A 16,881-nucleotide genomic window follows, 5' to 3' on the forward strand; every position below is an offset into this window, starting at 1 on the left:
AGAAAATGGACAAATGGATAGATAAAAAATTAACTGACAGATGGAAAGGTGGATGCGTAGATGGATGCACCATCTACACATGATGGATGCGTGCATGAGAGATGGATCATCTATCTCTCTAACTATTCACTAGAATAGTTAGAGAGAAATAAATGGATGATTACAGACACCAATTTTTGTTTCTACAAAAATTGAATGTTGTGGTGGACAAATAGATAGATGTATACATGGCTGGCAGGTTAGTTGGTTGATAGATCAAAGGTATTAGATGATGGTAATTGATGATGGATAATGAACAGAGGAATGGTTGGACAAATTTTAAAAATGAAGACAGATGGATCAGAACAAAAAGAATAAAAGTGTTGAAACAAACTTGTCAATACTACATTTTCTTTTCCCATGCCATAATTTTCCTTACTGAACAGGAACCTTCACTATATACACCCAATCTGATTATAATACATGCTCAAAAGATTAATTTATCCCAATATTTTTATTTCAATACATGAGGGACCTGTTGTCCAGACAATCTTTGAACATTCATCCGCAGAGGCTTGTCTTAGAAAAGGAAAAACAGAAGTAGTACACCCCAAATTCACAATATATACATCAGTACAAGTCACTCTCAGGCCATCTCACCCAGAAGCCCATTCAAGCATTATATTCACTAGAAAAGTTAAACCATAAACAAAAATATTAAAAACAACAAAGCAAACCTTGTTCACTGTTGTTCAGTAGCTTCATATGACACGAGTAATGCTTAAACCTCTCGTTTCCATACAAAGAAATGTTTTCAGCCATCGGTGTTCATACTGAAATGTTGCCCTGTTTAAATATTCACATTTCAGTTCTCACCTCTCTTCTAAACATTGCACAACCCAAAGAAGAACAAATCTGTAAATATTGTTTCAAAAGTCCAGCTAAAAAAATAAAAATAAAAAAATTACTCTGTCTTTGCCATCTGAAAAGCTCAATCTCTCAGAAGAAAAACTGAATTCAGAGCCAACAAAGAGTAAAACTTCATTAGTCTGTATGTGGGAATTATGCACAACATTAAAAATATTGAAATTAAAAAAAAATCCTCAGTGGACTTAATGCAGTACAAACACCCTTGCAGGCATATTATTACAAAAATGACTAATGATAATGTAAACTCTTTAACAGCAACAAATGCAACAACTACGCACAGAAAAATCAAACCAATAACATCCATTGGCTCAGAGTACCGACAACTCTCAAAGCATTAAAATAAATAGTTTCACAATAACTTAACAAAAAAAACAACAACATATACTCCCCAAAAGTACAAAGCTTTCCAACAAATTAACCAGAATGCAAAAATAAATGGCTACAAGTGTTAAAGTGAGGGTGGAAACTTGCGGAGCAGTTAATGCATAGGTGTCAGAGGACATCCTGAGGTAAACACATGAAAGACAGTGACTTACAAAGAAAAAAAAATCAAATAAATCTTACTTAGGGATTGGACAAAAACTTCCTTCATTCATATTTTGTTACTGTCACATATGTTTCCCTCACCAGAACAACTGTCTGGTTACAATCAGAGGCAAAGGGACTGGATAAGGCAGGTTGTTAAACATGGGTCAACAAACTACTCTCCCAAAACTCAAAAAGGTAAAAACAGAAAATAGAAACTACTTGGCTTCCTTTAAAACTCCTTCACATCCAGCAAGCAAGTAAAACAAACAAAAAATATACAATTCTAGCATACATGCAGCAACAATTAAATCCCTTCTCCTTAAATGACACATCAAAAGAAAATGTCTATACACACACATTACTCTGTACAGGTTCTGAATTAAAAGAATGAGCTCATATATTTACATAAAACACATATCAGTCCCTGATCGATTAAGGCCAAAGTGCTGCAGATGAATAACCCACAGCATGTAGAGGCTGCTGTTGCACTTAAAGTGTTCCTCTGTTTGCAAAATGCAAAAGAAGCAGTTATTATACAATAAAACTCAAGGCCTTTGTTCCTGTATCATGTCTTTCAAAGCGCATAAAGCTAAGCAAACTCTGGGAAGCAGAAATAAAACTATTCCCAATCTCACCGATTTCCCCCAGTTTCTATTTCTAAATTCAATTGTATATACATAGAGTAAGTAGCAACAGGGTTCATATGACTGAAGCCACAGTTTTTTCCCCTCAGTTTAACAGGACTTCCTGAATATCTCTCTCCTCCTGACGGAGACACACTGGGACCGCTGAGATGTTGGGGCTGTTGGATGGTAATGAATGCAGGAAACCGGGGCAGTGAAGCAGTGCTGGTCTTCATGTGAATGAGTGGAGCCACAGTGATGGAGGAGTCAGAGCATACCGAAGCCTTCGCTGCCCTCGCTGATGGCCAGCTTCAGCATCTTGTGCAGCTCCTCGTAGGAGTCGTAGGTAGGGAGGCACAGCTGGTTAAAACTGGACACAATGCCAGATTTAGATTATGTTTACAGAGATCACACCATAAGATCAGAGGTCTTACAAGATTATTTATGATGCTTGGACTTTTCCACATTTTGTAAAATTACAACCCAAAGATTTTAACATTTGTTGTTAAAGTGTTTGGCACATGATACCCTTTACGTGTTTGACAGGTTAATTATTTGCTAAATGTTCTTATTAATCCTCCATGATGCTAATAATTACTAGTGGTAGATAAGCTATTATTTTTTGTTTAGTCAGGTCAGCCTCCTGCTGTGATTACAGGGGAAAAGGCAGCTGCTGTTGTTGGTCTGATAATTGCCTTTGATGAGTAAAATTGTTTTTCTACCACAAAATAACATTTATTTTTTAAATTTTTATTAAGTCAACTCGGAGAACATTTCTGTTATTTTCAAAAATTAAACATTTATAATTTATTTTTTTTAAACTAGAAACCTCTCCATGAGGGCTTTTTATTTTTAGTGAGAGGAGACCGTCCTCCTCAGAAACATTCATTATCAGAGTTAATTATGATGCAAGAGTAGTCATGACCTTAATAATAAACAAAGTTATAGTTTCTTATTAACTTTTCCACCTTATCACTTTTTCACTTTCTAAAACTTTCTGCTGCATTAAACAAGTGTCTTCAGAGGTATTAGAGAGCCCAAGTGCATGGGGCGTAAATAACATTTTTTGAAGTGAAAGTGTTTTCTGCAATAGGTACACTGCATTCAGTAATGAGATAATGATACATCTTTAGCATATTGTGCAGCCAAGGAAAAAGTCTTTAGAATCCAGGAAAAAAACAGAAGATTCTTTCTGTACTATGTAAGAGGAATTGGGCACAAATATATAAATTTGAAAAAAATCTGACAATTAAATCAGGAACTCTGCAGCAAAAAAGGTAATTCTCCTGGATCCATTACCTGAAAGCTTAGCTTTTAGCAGATGGATCACTGCAAATACTGCATATCTACTGTACTCCTGATATTCATGAAACATACACTGCTGCACTGTGGGTTTTCCTTACCAGGTGTGTGCAGTGGGCAATGTGCTGTGTGTAGGGGCTGCAATGATCTGGAATGAGGGGCAGAGTGTGTTGAATCCTCCAGGGGGAAGCTGAGAGGAGCCGGTGGTGAACTGCAGCAGACGAGCCAGCTCTTCCTGGGTGAAACTGGACACCACCGCCCAGAACCACTTCATGACCTGTTGGGGAAAAATAAAGGAAACAGGAAGAAATTATTGACAGCACTCTACTGGCGGAACATAATTCAGAGAGATAACTTCATTAACATACTTTCTCTCTGAAGTGCCATGATCCTCCGACAATCACAGCATGGGCTTTGAAGTCCTGCACGTTTATATTACCCGTTCCACACATCAACAACTGATGAGAGTACAGGTAAACAGACATGATTATCTGATGATCATTTTAAAGATTACAACAAGTCAGGCTGAATCTTGAATCGTGTCCCAAAACAAAACACACCTACCTCCAACTCATTCTCGTCAAATATGGCCAACAGATTCTCTGGAACTAGTTCATTTAAACCTGCAATGAATTAGGAAGTTATACTCTACATGTTATACTCAAGAAGCATAACTGGAAAGATCAAATGAAAGCAGTCTGCACAAACAGTGAGAGTGTGGCTGCAGACATCACCTTACCTTTCAGGAAATGTTCCACCTCATCCCGCACCTGGCTGGCTAGTCTGTACTGAGCGAGCAGGTTAAGGTAATGAATCTTGTTGTCATTGGTGACGGTGATCTGGGCTCCTCCTGCAATCAGCTCCACCACCTGCAATCAGAATCCAATAAAGAACATCAGCTTGTGCTGGATGTAACAGTTTGATCACATTACTGTTCACAGCGCCGGTTCATACATGAATGATGTCCTGGTGAACTAACCCAACAGGCATTTGAAAGGCATGGATTATAGTAAACACCTAAAGGTGCACTGCTCTTATTTATTTTTTGCTTCTAATTCATAAACTTTAATGACAAAATGTTCACAACCTCTTTAATATATATTACAGTGATTAGCATATATGCATCCCTGTAATACCCAATAACATTAATTTATATCATGTAATGCAATGCAGAAGCTCATTCTCCACTGAAGTAGTTTCACTCACCTCTGAATGCTGACTGCTCAAACTTTTAAGCTGATTGACCTACTTTTTAATTAATTCAGTTGTTAATTATGTGACCTTTTGAGGACACTAAGAGCATTAATTGCCAAAATGATCAGTTGATATTTAAATATGTAATTTAAAGCAGTGTGCCCTGCCGTGAACAGAACAGTGTATTCTACAGCTTTCATCTTCTCACACAAATGATGTGGAACTTAATGTTTCGCATGAAACAACTCAATTCCTCCTGTTTACATCTACGTAACACGTTTTTCCAATACGGCAGCATGCTCATGTTCTGATTTATGAGTTGGTGAAAAACTGATGTTTTCAGAAACTAATCCAGTTAAGTTGGATGTTTATAATTCAGCCACAGGACTTTAAAGCTCATTTTATTTGGCAGCTGCTTTTAAACCGTAGATAAAGAAAAAGCATGTATGAACCCACCACTTTCCATTTCATAAGCAATGGACCTTCCTACCTTGTAGTTCGTCCTGCCAAACAAGCAATCTGGTTAATTTTATTTAGTTTATTGCCTCTACCTAGATGAAATTCCTTCTAAGATTAGAAGGGGGTTTCCTTTCCAAAGTGTTGCCTCACCTTTTCCAGCTGGCCTGACTTGTACTTCTCCTCAGCAAACACCAGGTCCATTTCACTCACGTCATTGTTTAGGATAAAGCAGACCTTAGTTTTGTAGAACTCCTGGTCGTCTGTCTCGAAGTACTAAGTGGAAAAACAGAACAAGAACACAGAAAACTTGCATTTTTAAAACAAACAAATCTTGTGATCTTCTCAAAAACAGATTTTAAAGGCTAGAAAGAGTTTTAGAAACCCATAACAGGTTAGATAAACACCACAACAAGCTGACTGGATTTCTATAAATAATCCCGAGAACCAGATTACGTCTCCTGGCTTTGTAAAGTATGTTTACTTGATGAGACACCCCTAATGACAGACCAGTGTAAACAATGAAAACAACGACCTTCCTACCTTGTAGTTCATCCTAAGGCCAATGATCTGGGCCAGGAAGGAACGCGTAAAGCGAGCTCGGACCAGCTGCTTGTAGGCTCCGCCCAGAGCGGATTCATACAAACATTTTCCGACTACTCGACCAGCAAACTCGTACATCTTCAGGCGTAAGTGAGCCGGCCTGTCAGCATTTGGGTGCACCTGGAGAATCAAGGATGGTCTCATTGTAGTTTCTATAGCAATTTATTGCCCAACTTGAAATATAATGGTTTAATATAGAAATATTTATAAGGAATAACTCACAAGGCCCTGGTTATTTTCACTGAAACGAGTAAACAGCTGGTTGGATGTGTCAAAGAGGGCCTTACAAATCAACTCAAACCACTCCCTGCGAGGCCCACCCCAATCAAGAGCTGAAGAAACAAACCATATGGTCATCAACTCCATGCATCACTTCAACTTTGATAAATTAGATAGTTACAGGGTCTTGCAGAAGTATTCATACCTGTTAAATGTTTTTTAATCACACTACAAATTGTTAATGGTCTATTCTGTTGGGATTTTATGTCATACACCAACACAAAGCAGTGTGTGAAGGTGCAGTAGAATGAAAAATACAGCGCAGCATGAATTGAACCCTCTGTCAATACCCCACTTTTCAGATGTGTACTTGATCATACATCATTTTCCTCCCACTTCCAGACTTTGACTGTGTCGGTCTGTTACATAAAATCTCAATATAATATAATAAAGTATGTTTTTAATTTGACAAAATGTGAAAATGTTCAACAGGGTATGAATACGTTCATAAGATACTGTACATAAAAATGTTTTTTTTTTTTTTTTTTTTTACCTTCCTCATCCTGAAACACAACTTCAAAGTTTTTACTCCAGTCTGACACAGAGAAGTTCCTTGTAACCTTTAACGACTGCACAATACCACAAGAATCAAAATTATCTCAGCTGTTACAACATTGCTGGAATTATATTACTTCTGTATTTTTTTTGAAGACTGCTTTTATTATCAAAGACAAGGAAAACACACTCACTGTCTCGAGAATAGCATGTCGAGCGATTTTTAGGCAGGTTTTGGTGCGAGGTTTCTTGGAATGAATGTGCCTGAGTTCACGTTGAAAGAAGTTTACCTTATCTTGAAAGGTCTCAGAGCCGCCTGGAGACAAAAACATAACATTATTGCCAAAGGATTGTTATCGGGTATTTTTTAAGAGCAATAAAATCCTTGCCAGGCTGAGACAAACCAATGTTTTTGTGCAGGAAGCGAGTGAAGGTGGCAGCCATGATGTTCCTGTCTTTACAGCTGAGCTCCACAGGAGGTTGTATCCCGTCGTCCACCACAAGAGTTAAATACTTATGAACTGGGTCTGGAGGATGATAGGTAAACTGAAAAGAAAAAGACTACCGTTAGCTTTAAAAGAAAGTAAAAATGGCCCTTAACTGGGGTCTCATTTTACTTACCTTGGTTCCTGGACATACTCGAAAGGTGAAAAGGCGCCATGGAATAATTTTCAGGTAGAACTCCTTTACAGATAGTTGCTGTTTGACAAACGTCCAAAAATCACTGCGGTGAACTTAAACACATCCAATATAAAACAAGGAAAAAGCAGACATAATATTTAAGGTCCACTACTCACCTTTGGCGATATGTAGCAGTAGACTTTTTTTGGTTTCTTCACCTTCTCTGGTTGTCCCTCCACAGGAGAGTCATGCTCCTCATCCTCCTCGCCCATAGAGGGCCTCCTCTGAGGAGCTAGCAGAGCGGAGGCTGGTAACTGCCACGATGAACTGCTGTAGTTGCCATTGGTGTAAAGATACGCCTCAAAGTAGATGCTAATCCCTGGAGTGGACACGTTTTTCTCCACGCAGGACTTCTCATTCTCTGAAAAGATGTGTGTTAGGCTTTGAAGACACAGGCTAATTAAAAAAGACCTACTGGGCAAACAGAGAAAGCTCACCACTGAGAACAATTATGTCAAACTCCCCGTTGCTGAGCGGCTGATCCTTGTAAGATATCCGAGCTCTGAAACAACCCGTCTTCCTCAGGGTGAGTCTCAGCAAAACCTGGCACTGCTGCTTGTTGAGTGAAACTGACTTACTGTAGAAATCATCTGAGCTGTCATCGTCCACAGTACCAACCTGGGAAAAAAAAAATTAGGAAACAAAACAGCAGCATGAACACTGGCAAAGTTTAACTCACTGTGAACTGGGTTTGAAAATAAATCGAGACTTTCACTTTTACTTGACTTTTTGTCAGAAAAAGAACAAGATGTTTTCTCTTACAGAGTGAATATGGACACTGTAGTTTTCTTCGTCTGTAAGAGACGTGGAGTTACTGGTGGGGTTTCCATACTCGTCCCTGGGTTCAATTTGCAAAGTGTGCTGCTGGCCATTTGTTAGCACCAGGGTGGAGAAATGGTAGGCTATCTTGGTTTTAGATGGAACAACTGTACCTGTGTAAAGAAATTACAAGATAGAAAATGTATGAAATTTCTTTAAAAAAAACCAAAACATAAGTCAAGCACAAAAAAATAAAACTATCTTCACACCTGGTTGGAATATCTTGTAATAAGGACTGTAGGCCACATTGAGGCCACCCAGCTTTACAGCAACCTCGTAGCGTCCAGCTTTGCGCACTGTGAAGGCCACTTTCACAACGTTGGACTCCGGCTCTTGCAGAACCTCCTGGGTGACCGGGATGTCCACAGCCAGTTCGATGTGGGTGATGTTCACCCTCAGACCCACAGGCCGATGTGCAGGGAAAGGTTGACCATTTTTGTAAAAAAGCTGAAACAGCATAAGCACAATGTGAGAATAACAACTTTATATTTATGAACACTTTGTTTCATAGACAGATATTATGGGTTTTATAGTAGATACAGAGTCTTTCATATTTATTGATATCCCACTAAATTTTTCACAGTTTGTGATAATTCAGCAACAAATTCAATTAATTTTGGTGGATTTTATGTATCAGATCGACGCAAGGCTTTGCATAATTAAAAAGAGACAGGAAAAGGGATGCACAACTTAAAACACTTGTAACAAGTAAAAATCTGAAAGGTTTCACATACATTGGTATTCAGCCCCATTTACTCTATTACCAGGAAATAAAAACAAGTAAAGCAAACTGCCCTGAGAAGCTAACACCAAAGTAATACATTGTGGTGGCAGTAGGAAAACTACCAGAAAGAAAAGCTGCTAGAAGCTGTGATAGGCTGGTCACTGGGGTGGAGATTCACCTAGAAACGACCTGAACCACACAGCCAGCACTACAACAAAGAGATTTAAAGACTGATGTTCACTGATGCTTCCCATTCCACCTGACAAAGCTTAAGCTTGTCTACAAAAAACAATGAGTAAACACTTCAAAATAAAGAGACCATAAAAAAAATACTATAACAACAATAAACACTGATGTGACAGGACAAAATGCCGAAGGCACTGTGTACATTTTTAGTCTTAATCCCTTTAATAAATCAGTTTTTACCTGAACTCTAAAGGTCATCGTCTGTCCGACTTCCTGTGGTTCCTTCCAGTCCCACGACACCTTACAGGAACGAGGGTCCAGGTAGTTGCCGCGGACATAGTCATAGATGCTGCGGTCGCCTCTTCTTCCAGGATCCTCATTCTGTAGGAAGCTAACGACCCTAGCTGCGAGCTCACAGAGGAACTTGATGGTAAAGAAAAACGCTATGATGGAAACAGTAATTCCACCTGCCAAAAGAAAGGAGGAATTACTGGGCAGAATTTGTTTATTTTAAAGCTACACAAACACATTCAGTAGCCTGTTAGTTTTTTTTCATCAATCAACCCAACAGCTTATCCTGAACTCACCAATCACGTAAAACATGAGGTCCCTTATCAAAAAGCACAGTGCCACAGTACAGCCAAAAAGGAGAGCTCCCGCTGAGGTACACAAAAAAATACAATGATTAAATTTATGCAGAACATTTTTTTTCTGAAGCATCAGAAATTTTAATGATTATACTTTTGCTTTTTATCATAATCTTCCATATGACTTGTCTTAAGTTACAGTACGCTGAAAGCCACACCTAAAGAAAGGAATGTTGATGAACAAGAGGAATAGCATCAAGAGCATGACAACATTTAGCTGTAATACATTATTATTTAGAACAACCTATCGTTATCACTGTGAATGTAAAAGTTATGGTTTACTGAGGGAAAATGCAAAATTCTGTGTTCTGCATACAAGTAAATCAGCATTAAAGTTATCAGAGGGTACACATACATGAGTGTCATCATGGAAAACTTTTGTTCTGCCTTACTGAGTCACACTCAACGAGTGAACTTTCTACCAACAGAAATACTCAAACGCAACCTGTCTCTTATTTACACCCCGACTATAAAAGCTGAAGGGAAGCTACCACAGCTCAAAGAAACAGAAAAATAATCCATCTCACCAGTTGACCACTTCTCATTCAAGCGCCTCTCAGCAAGGCTGCGCACCAGCCGGATCTCGTAGTCCTGGTCTCGACTCCCTCTAGAGGTCTGCAGAATCCTGATGCCTGTGGACAGCTTTATGTAGTCGTCGTAGTAGTAACCCCAGGCAGCTAAAGACAGCTGCAGCTGACTGTCGAATCGAGACAGGTCATCCAGATTCATACAACCCAAGGTTTTCAGTCTGGTGTGAGAAAAAAAAGAAAGTATTTTGGGTAGATAAATAACTAAAGATAGCATTCTACAGCAAACCACTCTACCGTGGCTGCAGCTCCTGTACGCTGCTGTCTATTAAGCCACACCGCTGCTGTTACTGAACATAGGAGGCGTCCGTTGGACAAAACTAGTTTATGTGAAATTGTGCATGACGGCAACCCCAGTGTTTTCCGATAAACAAGGTGCAAAGCAAAGAAGCAGCTTGTCCAGTGTATGCATTCAAAATATATATTTTAGACAAGGAGAGAAAAAAATGCTCTGCAAACTAATCAACTTTTTATGGCTAAACAGTAATTTCCTGTTGCAAGTTTTAATTGTCAGCCTAACCTTCTACGTAAGCAGCTGCTGCATGTGTACTTCTGAGTTCTTAGTTTCTGGCCAAGATGACATTTGAAATAAAAACCAAAAGAAGGCAGTGTTTGTACTTCCTTCTCAATGATATGCAATTTTATATTTATATCATTGTTCCCTTTTTAAATTGTGTTGAACAGTGCAGCATCACTTGCCATAGTATTTTGAAGCTTATTTAGCTACATTATTATCGAGAGTCAACACCAATCTGAGTAAGAACTTAGGGTCACACAATCACTCAGGTTTATGCTTAGGTTTTTCAGTACTGTGAGAACAGAAAATTTTATTGAAATTTTCTGTTGAATTTAAGTCAGTAATAAAGACTTCAATTTAACTCTGAGTAAATCAAGATGAGAATAATTAGAACTATAGTTAGAACCTTCCTAACAGTTACATTTATTCATAACACATTTCAACAAGGCTTTACAAAGCGCTTTACAAAAAAATATATATATAACATACACACACATCAAAAGAAAAAAAAACTTTACAATGGCCAAAAATAAATTGATAAAAAGTTGTAATGCAGACTAGAATTAATCTGTATCCCAGTTATAATTAATCAAAGGCAACTCTAAACAAATTGGGTTTTCACCTTGATTTAAAGGAGCTCAGTGTACCAGCAGTTTTGCAGTTTTCTGGAAGTCTGTTCCAGATTTGTGGTGCATAATACATTGAAGCCTGGAAGGATTAGTGTCAGCAGACTGAAAACACTACTTTATGTGAAAATCTAAACATAATCTGTTCTAGCATCTACAAAACCTTAATCTGACAACCAAAACAAGGTAAGTCATATAGATATGCAGCGCCTAAAATAAAAAAAGCTACTGACATTTAAAGTACTAATCCCTAAATAGGGTGTTCACACAGCTTTTTTTGCTTACATTTGGTGGTAGTGCTCTAGGTTCTGTGAGCTAAGCCACTCCTGGAAGGCAAAGTCTCGAAGCAGCTTGATATGAGCTTCTGCAATTTCCCTCCAGTGCTGCTGCTCTTTCACCACTTCCTCCAAACGACTCAGCGCGCTCAGACTCAGTTCCTCCAGTGTCTGCACATCTGTGCGACACATAAAAACCACATAGGAATGTCCAAAAGTACAATATTCAAGCCTCTGCTGATGTCTGTTCTTTAAAATATGCATTTCCAACCTTCTGGTAACAAAAATCAAGTCAGAAAGATTTTCCCAGAAAATTCTGAAAGCAAACTCTTTATATTGCAACTTATATGTACTAGTCTAAAAAAAACGTACCTTCAAATAAGTGACTGTATTGAGAAAGGCTATGTACTTGGAGCCATTCCTCAATTTGACCTTCTTTTCTTTTCTTCCACCGTACTTCCCAGAACAAGATCCACGACACAGAGCAGAAGAGGAGGGTCAGGAAGAAGCGGCGGTCCATCAGACCATCTTTCAGCCTTTCACTCAGATCCCTCTGTGCTCTCACAACTGCCACACACCGCTGGGCAAGTCCAAACTCCTGCCACGGAATGAGAAAAGTGAAGACAAAATTATTAAATGTACCCAAGACTGAAAAAAATACTGCTTTGCTTTGTGTTTGATAATCATTATAACATGAATTTTGTCAATGAATATGAACACTACGTGAATGAATTACCTTGTAAATATATTGAATGGTGAGGGGGGAAATACAAGAAAACGAGTTCAATCTGAATGTATTTACAATCCTATTCGAAAACAACACTGAAACTGGAGAGATGTCTGAGCTAGCTTAATTTATTAAAGGTATCCTGGCAGACAGCTAGGGAAAAAAATCTATTTTAGTGTGTTGGCTGACAAATAGAAATCAATAAGGGCGAGAAACAATGTAGTGAACTGCAACATCATCAATTCTTGCTCAGAGGCTGACTGCTACGACGGCAGCATTCAGAAAGAAAATACAGCGCTAACAGCTAGCCAAGTTAGCCAGGCGTCCTTTTAGAAAGCTCTGAGCCAATAATAGCTAGTTATCAAGCCGCACATTCAGATATATTTACAGAAACCTACGTACAACTTCAGGGATTAAACAAGGTATTACATTTGCCAATATGATCTGCAAGTACTACTTGTTTAATAAACACTGCATTTACCTTCGTCTGTCAGTCGTTAGCATAGCAACCGGAACGTTCGGACAGAGTCGTCGCTTACTTATGACGTCTTAGGATCAACACACGAGGAGAGGAGAGGCAACTGATTCCATAGACTAAAAGCCTGAAACTCATAAATATGGTAAATAATGTCGACTTCTTCCTACTTCATCTTAAGCTATTAACATTCAAGTTGACATACTTTTAATTCGGTTGTTACACTTTTGCAGCTTTTGTTGTTACAGCGTTTTATGGAGACATGCTTTTGAGAGATACCTTACTAGCTTTAGCACAGTTAGCCTAGCATTAAAACAAGCCAGCGTTACAATCCTACCTTATAAACATCAGATCCATCTAAATTCATAAATTAGGATATTATTGAAAATGTAATTTGAACTCGCATAAGAATGTTTATTGAACAAGGAGCGATATATTTCAGGCGCTTTTTGTTAATCTGATGAATAACTTTGTATGGCAAACCTAAACATTTTTCAGAAAAATTTAAAATAGCACAAGCCAGTAAAAAACAGTTAATGATCAATTCTTATGTCATGACCTACGCAGTTATCACACTTCACAGGAAAAGTAAGGCACAATAATCTTTAGTAAAGGTGGATGCTAACCCAGTGCAGTGTTCAAACCTATTGTTAGAAAGTTGAGTGGAAGGAAAATGTAATGGGGTGGCAGCAGTCTTGAGAGGGTTGTGAAAAAAAGCCCATTCTCCATTGTAGGTGGATACAAGATACAAGAACCAACACAAAAACATATTTAGTACATGGGATGTAACTTACCCATTTTTTTGCTTTATGAAAGTGCATGTATTGTATAATACATGGACATACTTTTTTAGCAGGCCTACATTTCTTTGTTAAAAACACTAGTTTTACTGATCTTAAGTTGCATTCCATCCATCCATTTTCTATACACAATTGTCCCTAGAGAGGTTGAGAGGGACGCTGGTGCCTATCTCCAGGGAACGTTTCGGGGAGAGGTGGGATACACCCTGGACATGTCGCCAGTCTGTTGCAGGGCAACACAAAAACAGACAAGACAAACAACCATGCATGTACACACTCACACCTAAGGATAATTTAGAGAAACCAATTAACCTAACACTAATTTTTTTGGACTGTGGGAGGAAGCCAGAGTACACAGGGACTTCTCAACATGCACAGGGAGAACATGCAAATTCCATGCAGAAAGACCTCTGGCCGGAAATTGAACCCAGGTTCTAATTGTTGCAAGGCAACAGTGCTACCTACTGTGCCACTGTTACCTGTACATTCCAAATTTTTTAAAAATGGCTTTGATTTGCTGCAAGCCATAAACATTCAAATGTATTGAAGGAAACATTGGAAAAATATTGCAATAAATAACTGTGATCACGTCTCAATGATGCTCTAATTTATTGGCTATGATTATTGAGTGTTTGTTCCATGCTTTCAAATGCAGACTGAGTTTTCAAACAAGGTTGAACTCTGGTAATGTTTGTTTTTGTTTTTTTTGTTTTTTTTGTAGTATTTACATCAAAGGGATGTTATAAATTAGCCTTTTCTAAAGTTAAGATTGAGCCATAAAGTGTGGAGCTTTGAAATCCTCTTCAAAAATCAAAGTAAATAATAAAAAAAGATAATAATAAAAATATATGTACTGTAAATGTAATTGATAAAAACAACAAAAAAAACTTAAATAGTTGGCAAAACAATACTTTTGCTGTTAATTTAATTGATTTACTGATTATGTTTCAATACACAATTGTCACTAGTGTGTTTTGGTTTTAGTTATCTGGGAACTGATGCTCTAAACATTAAACATAAATTATTTTATTTGGTCTGATACCTATATGTGTTTCTTTCAGGGGAAGCAGAAGACAAAAAAATTTGCTGCAATGAAAAGGATGATTAATCTCAGAGATCATAGGATGTAAGTCCTAAAATCTGCTGTTCAATTTGGTTGCATATCTTCCTGATAAATTTCCTGTTTCAGTTCTTTGACCACTGGATTCAGCATTAAAAAAACTAGCTCATTTGAACTTTGCCATTGCTTTATAGAAAAGAAAAGGACCGTGCTAAACAGAAAGACAAGAAGAAGAAAGATCCTTCAGAACTTAAGGAGCGGGAAGTGTACGTTAGCCACTCAATTTAATAAACTGTATCTTAACCTGTGGTCTGTGCACTTTTTGACCTTTTCTTTTTCATTCTCATTGCAGCACCAAGTATCCGTCATGCCTGTTCTTCCAGTACAACACCCAGCTTGGCCCACCATATCATATTCTTGTTGATACCAATTTCATCAACTTTTCCATTAAAGCCAAGCTGGACATTGTTCAGTCTATGATGGACTGCCTGTATGCCAAATGTAAGAAGCATTGGAACTCTAAATGTAGACTTAATGCATGCTCTGTTAGAGAATGTTATTTAATGATTATGACAGATAAAACTAAATCATTTTCCCCCTGATATGTGATTTGCTTCAGGTATACCCTATATCACAGACTGTGTGATGGCTGAGATTGAGAAGCTGGGGATGAAATACAGAGTGGCTCTCAGGTATCATCAGCAATCATTTAATTCTGCAGACATACAACATGTAGTTCTCATTTTCCATCTAAACAATGCTTCCTGTTTTACAGGATAGCCAAGGATCCACGTTTTGAGCGTCTACCATGTGCACATAAGGGCACATATGCTGATGACTGTTTGGTGCAAAGGGTGACCCAGGTAACATAAATGCATAGCAGTAAACAACCAGAAGAATATAGTGGCATAAAATAGCTAAAATGGTCAAATGTCTAACTTTAGCCTTTTTAGCTGTTAAAGTGAATGCAAGTGAAATAAATTTAAACACTGAAGAACAAAATGTTGATCAGTAAAATAAACTTCATGATCAGCCCATAGCCTTTTATTAGGAAGCATGACATAAAAACATTTTGATTTGAGGGCTGTGCATATTTTTTTTGGCTCAGGAACCAATTACAGTTATGCTCTGATTAGAGGAAAAATAAATACATTTAAGAACAATTCCAATAATGTAAAACATAAATTGGAAAATTTCAAATTAAGGTTTTTTGTGTGTGAAAAAATTATTTAAGGGTAAAATTACAGGTTGAACAGATGTGAGCAGTTTTGCCTTGTTTGTATATTTCTGAAAGTTGTAGACAAGTGTGAAATGTGATTTGACCTTAATCTCCTGAAGGACCACAGAAGAAAAATAATCAAACAAATGGGGCAGTTGAAGCAGTTGGAGAGTGGAGAAAAAAACAAGATGGTCAAATTATTGGCAAAAAACTGTTTTTATAACTAAGAAATAGAAGTGCTAATTGTCCCATCAGTTGCTTCTGCTGAATGTTACATTTTACAAAAACAATCTATTTGGAATACTATTATTTTAGGTGATACCATGTTAAATCATTTGAATGCATCATATTGTGGTGATGTTTGTCAATATAGAGATTGATTACATACAACTTTTCATGCAGCACAAGTGTTACATCCTGGCCACTGTGGACAGAGATCTAAAGAGAAGAGTCAGGAAGATACCTGGAGTGCCCATTATGTACATCTCAAATCACAGGTAACAAATATCAAATTGTCTCAGAATCTGGAAACTTTGCATGTTTCAGTTTTAAACAAAGATGTTTTTGTTAATACTTTTTATTTCTGTTTGCAGGTATAACATTGAACGGATGCCTGACGACTATGGTGCCCCAAGGTTTTGATATTTCTGCCCTGAAGTTAGTCGTGTAAATAAATTAAGGATTCCTACCAACTGTTGTAGTAAAAGTGCAGAGGTGTTCAGATTTGACTTACTGCTGGAGTGGGTTTGGTAATGTTTCATCTTTTCAAATTGTATTATTTCTTGTGACCTTCAAACATTTTGTTGCAATTTAATTTCTGAATAAATAAATCACTAACTGAACTGTTATTTGTTTTTTTTCCCTGAAAAATATTACCAAAAACGTGTCAAAAAATAATAAAAACAGATTCTCACACAATCCTGATCTACATACAGCTTTATGTCAGTAAATTAGAATGTAATGAAAAAGTTAATTTCTTTGAACAACTTTTTCTACCACAGATGAGATAGCAATGATGTTTTGGACAGCAGACTTTCTCATAACTATATAGGGCAAAACATGGCCATAGCCTAACCTCTCTTTTTTAAAAATACCTTTCATTGGTCTCATGTAACATTCTAATTTCAATAAGAAACCGAATTTTGTGGT

The 16,881-nt window shown here is 37.6% G+C and overlaps 2 protein-coding genes across 3 annotated transcripts; one reads left to right on the forward strand and one right to left on the reverse strand.

Moving 5' to 3' along the window:
• Nucleotides 1-474: 474 nt before the first annotated feature.
• arel1 (apoptosis resistant E3 ubiquitin protein ligase 1) lies at nucleotides 475-12,753 on the reverse strand. 2 transcript variants are annotated; one of them, XM_044142970.1, is made up of 22 exons: nucleotides 12,660-12,753; nucleotides 11,824-12,049; nucleotides 11,462-11,630; nucleotides 9,974-10,194; nucleotides 9,387-9,458; nucleotides 9,040-9,266; nucleotides 8,099-8,336; nucleotides 7,833-8,002; nucleotides 7,508-7,688; nucleotides 7,187-7,431; nucleotides 7,011-7,088; nucleotides 6,794-6,935; nucleotides 6,584-6,705; nucleotides 6,388-6,463; nucleotides 5,838-5,947; nucleotides 5,556-5,735; nucleotides 5,166-5,288; nucleotides 4,102-4,231; nucleotides 3,927-3,985; nucleotides 3,731-3,820; nucleotides 3,464-3,639; nucleotides 475-2,430 (listed from the first exon to the last, which is right to left on the reverse strand). In XM_044142970.1, exons 2-22 carry the CDS (start codon nucleotides 11,969-11,971, stop codon nucleotides 2,328-2,330), a joined length of 3,060 nt encoding a protein of 1,019 aa, XP_043998905.1. In that variant the 5' UTR covers nucleotides 11,972-12,049; nucleotides 12,660-12,753; the 3' UTR covers nucleotides 475-2,327. The 2 variants fall into 2 exon arrangements, with proteins under 2 accessions (XP_043998905.1, XP_043998906.1); XM_044142971.1 differs by lacking the exon at nucleotides 12,660-12,753 and adding an exon at nucleotides 12,188-12,208.
• On the forward strand, nucleotides 12,688-16,574 carry fcf1 (FCF1 rRNA-processing protein). The gene is made up of 8 exons (XM_044142972.1): nucleotides 12,688-12,798; nucleotides 14,515-14,579; nucleotides 14,708-14,779; nucleotides 14,866-15,014; nucleotides 15,133-15,205; nucleotides 15,289-15,376; nucleotides 16,135-16,229; nucleotides 16,326-16,574. The coding sequence occupies exons 1-8, from the start codon at nucleotides 12,796-12,798 to the stop codon at nucleotides 16,372-16,374; spliced, it is 594 nt and encodes a 197-aa protein (XP_043998907.1). The 5' UTR covers nucleotides 12,688-12,795; the 3' UTR covers nucleotides 16,375-16,574.
• The last annotated feature ends 307 nt before the right edge of the window (nucleotides 16,575-16,881 follow it).

The sequence above is a fragment of the Gambusia affinis genome, linkage group LG16 (genome assembly GCF_019740435.1).
Source record: "Gambusia affinis linkage group LG16, SWU_Gaff_1.0, whole genome shotgun sequence".
Taxonomy (NCBI): Eukaryota; Metazoa; Chordata; class Actinopteri; order Cyprinodontiformes; family Poeciliidae; genus Gambusia; species Gambusia affinis.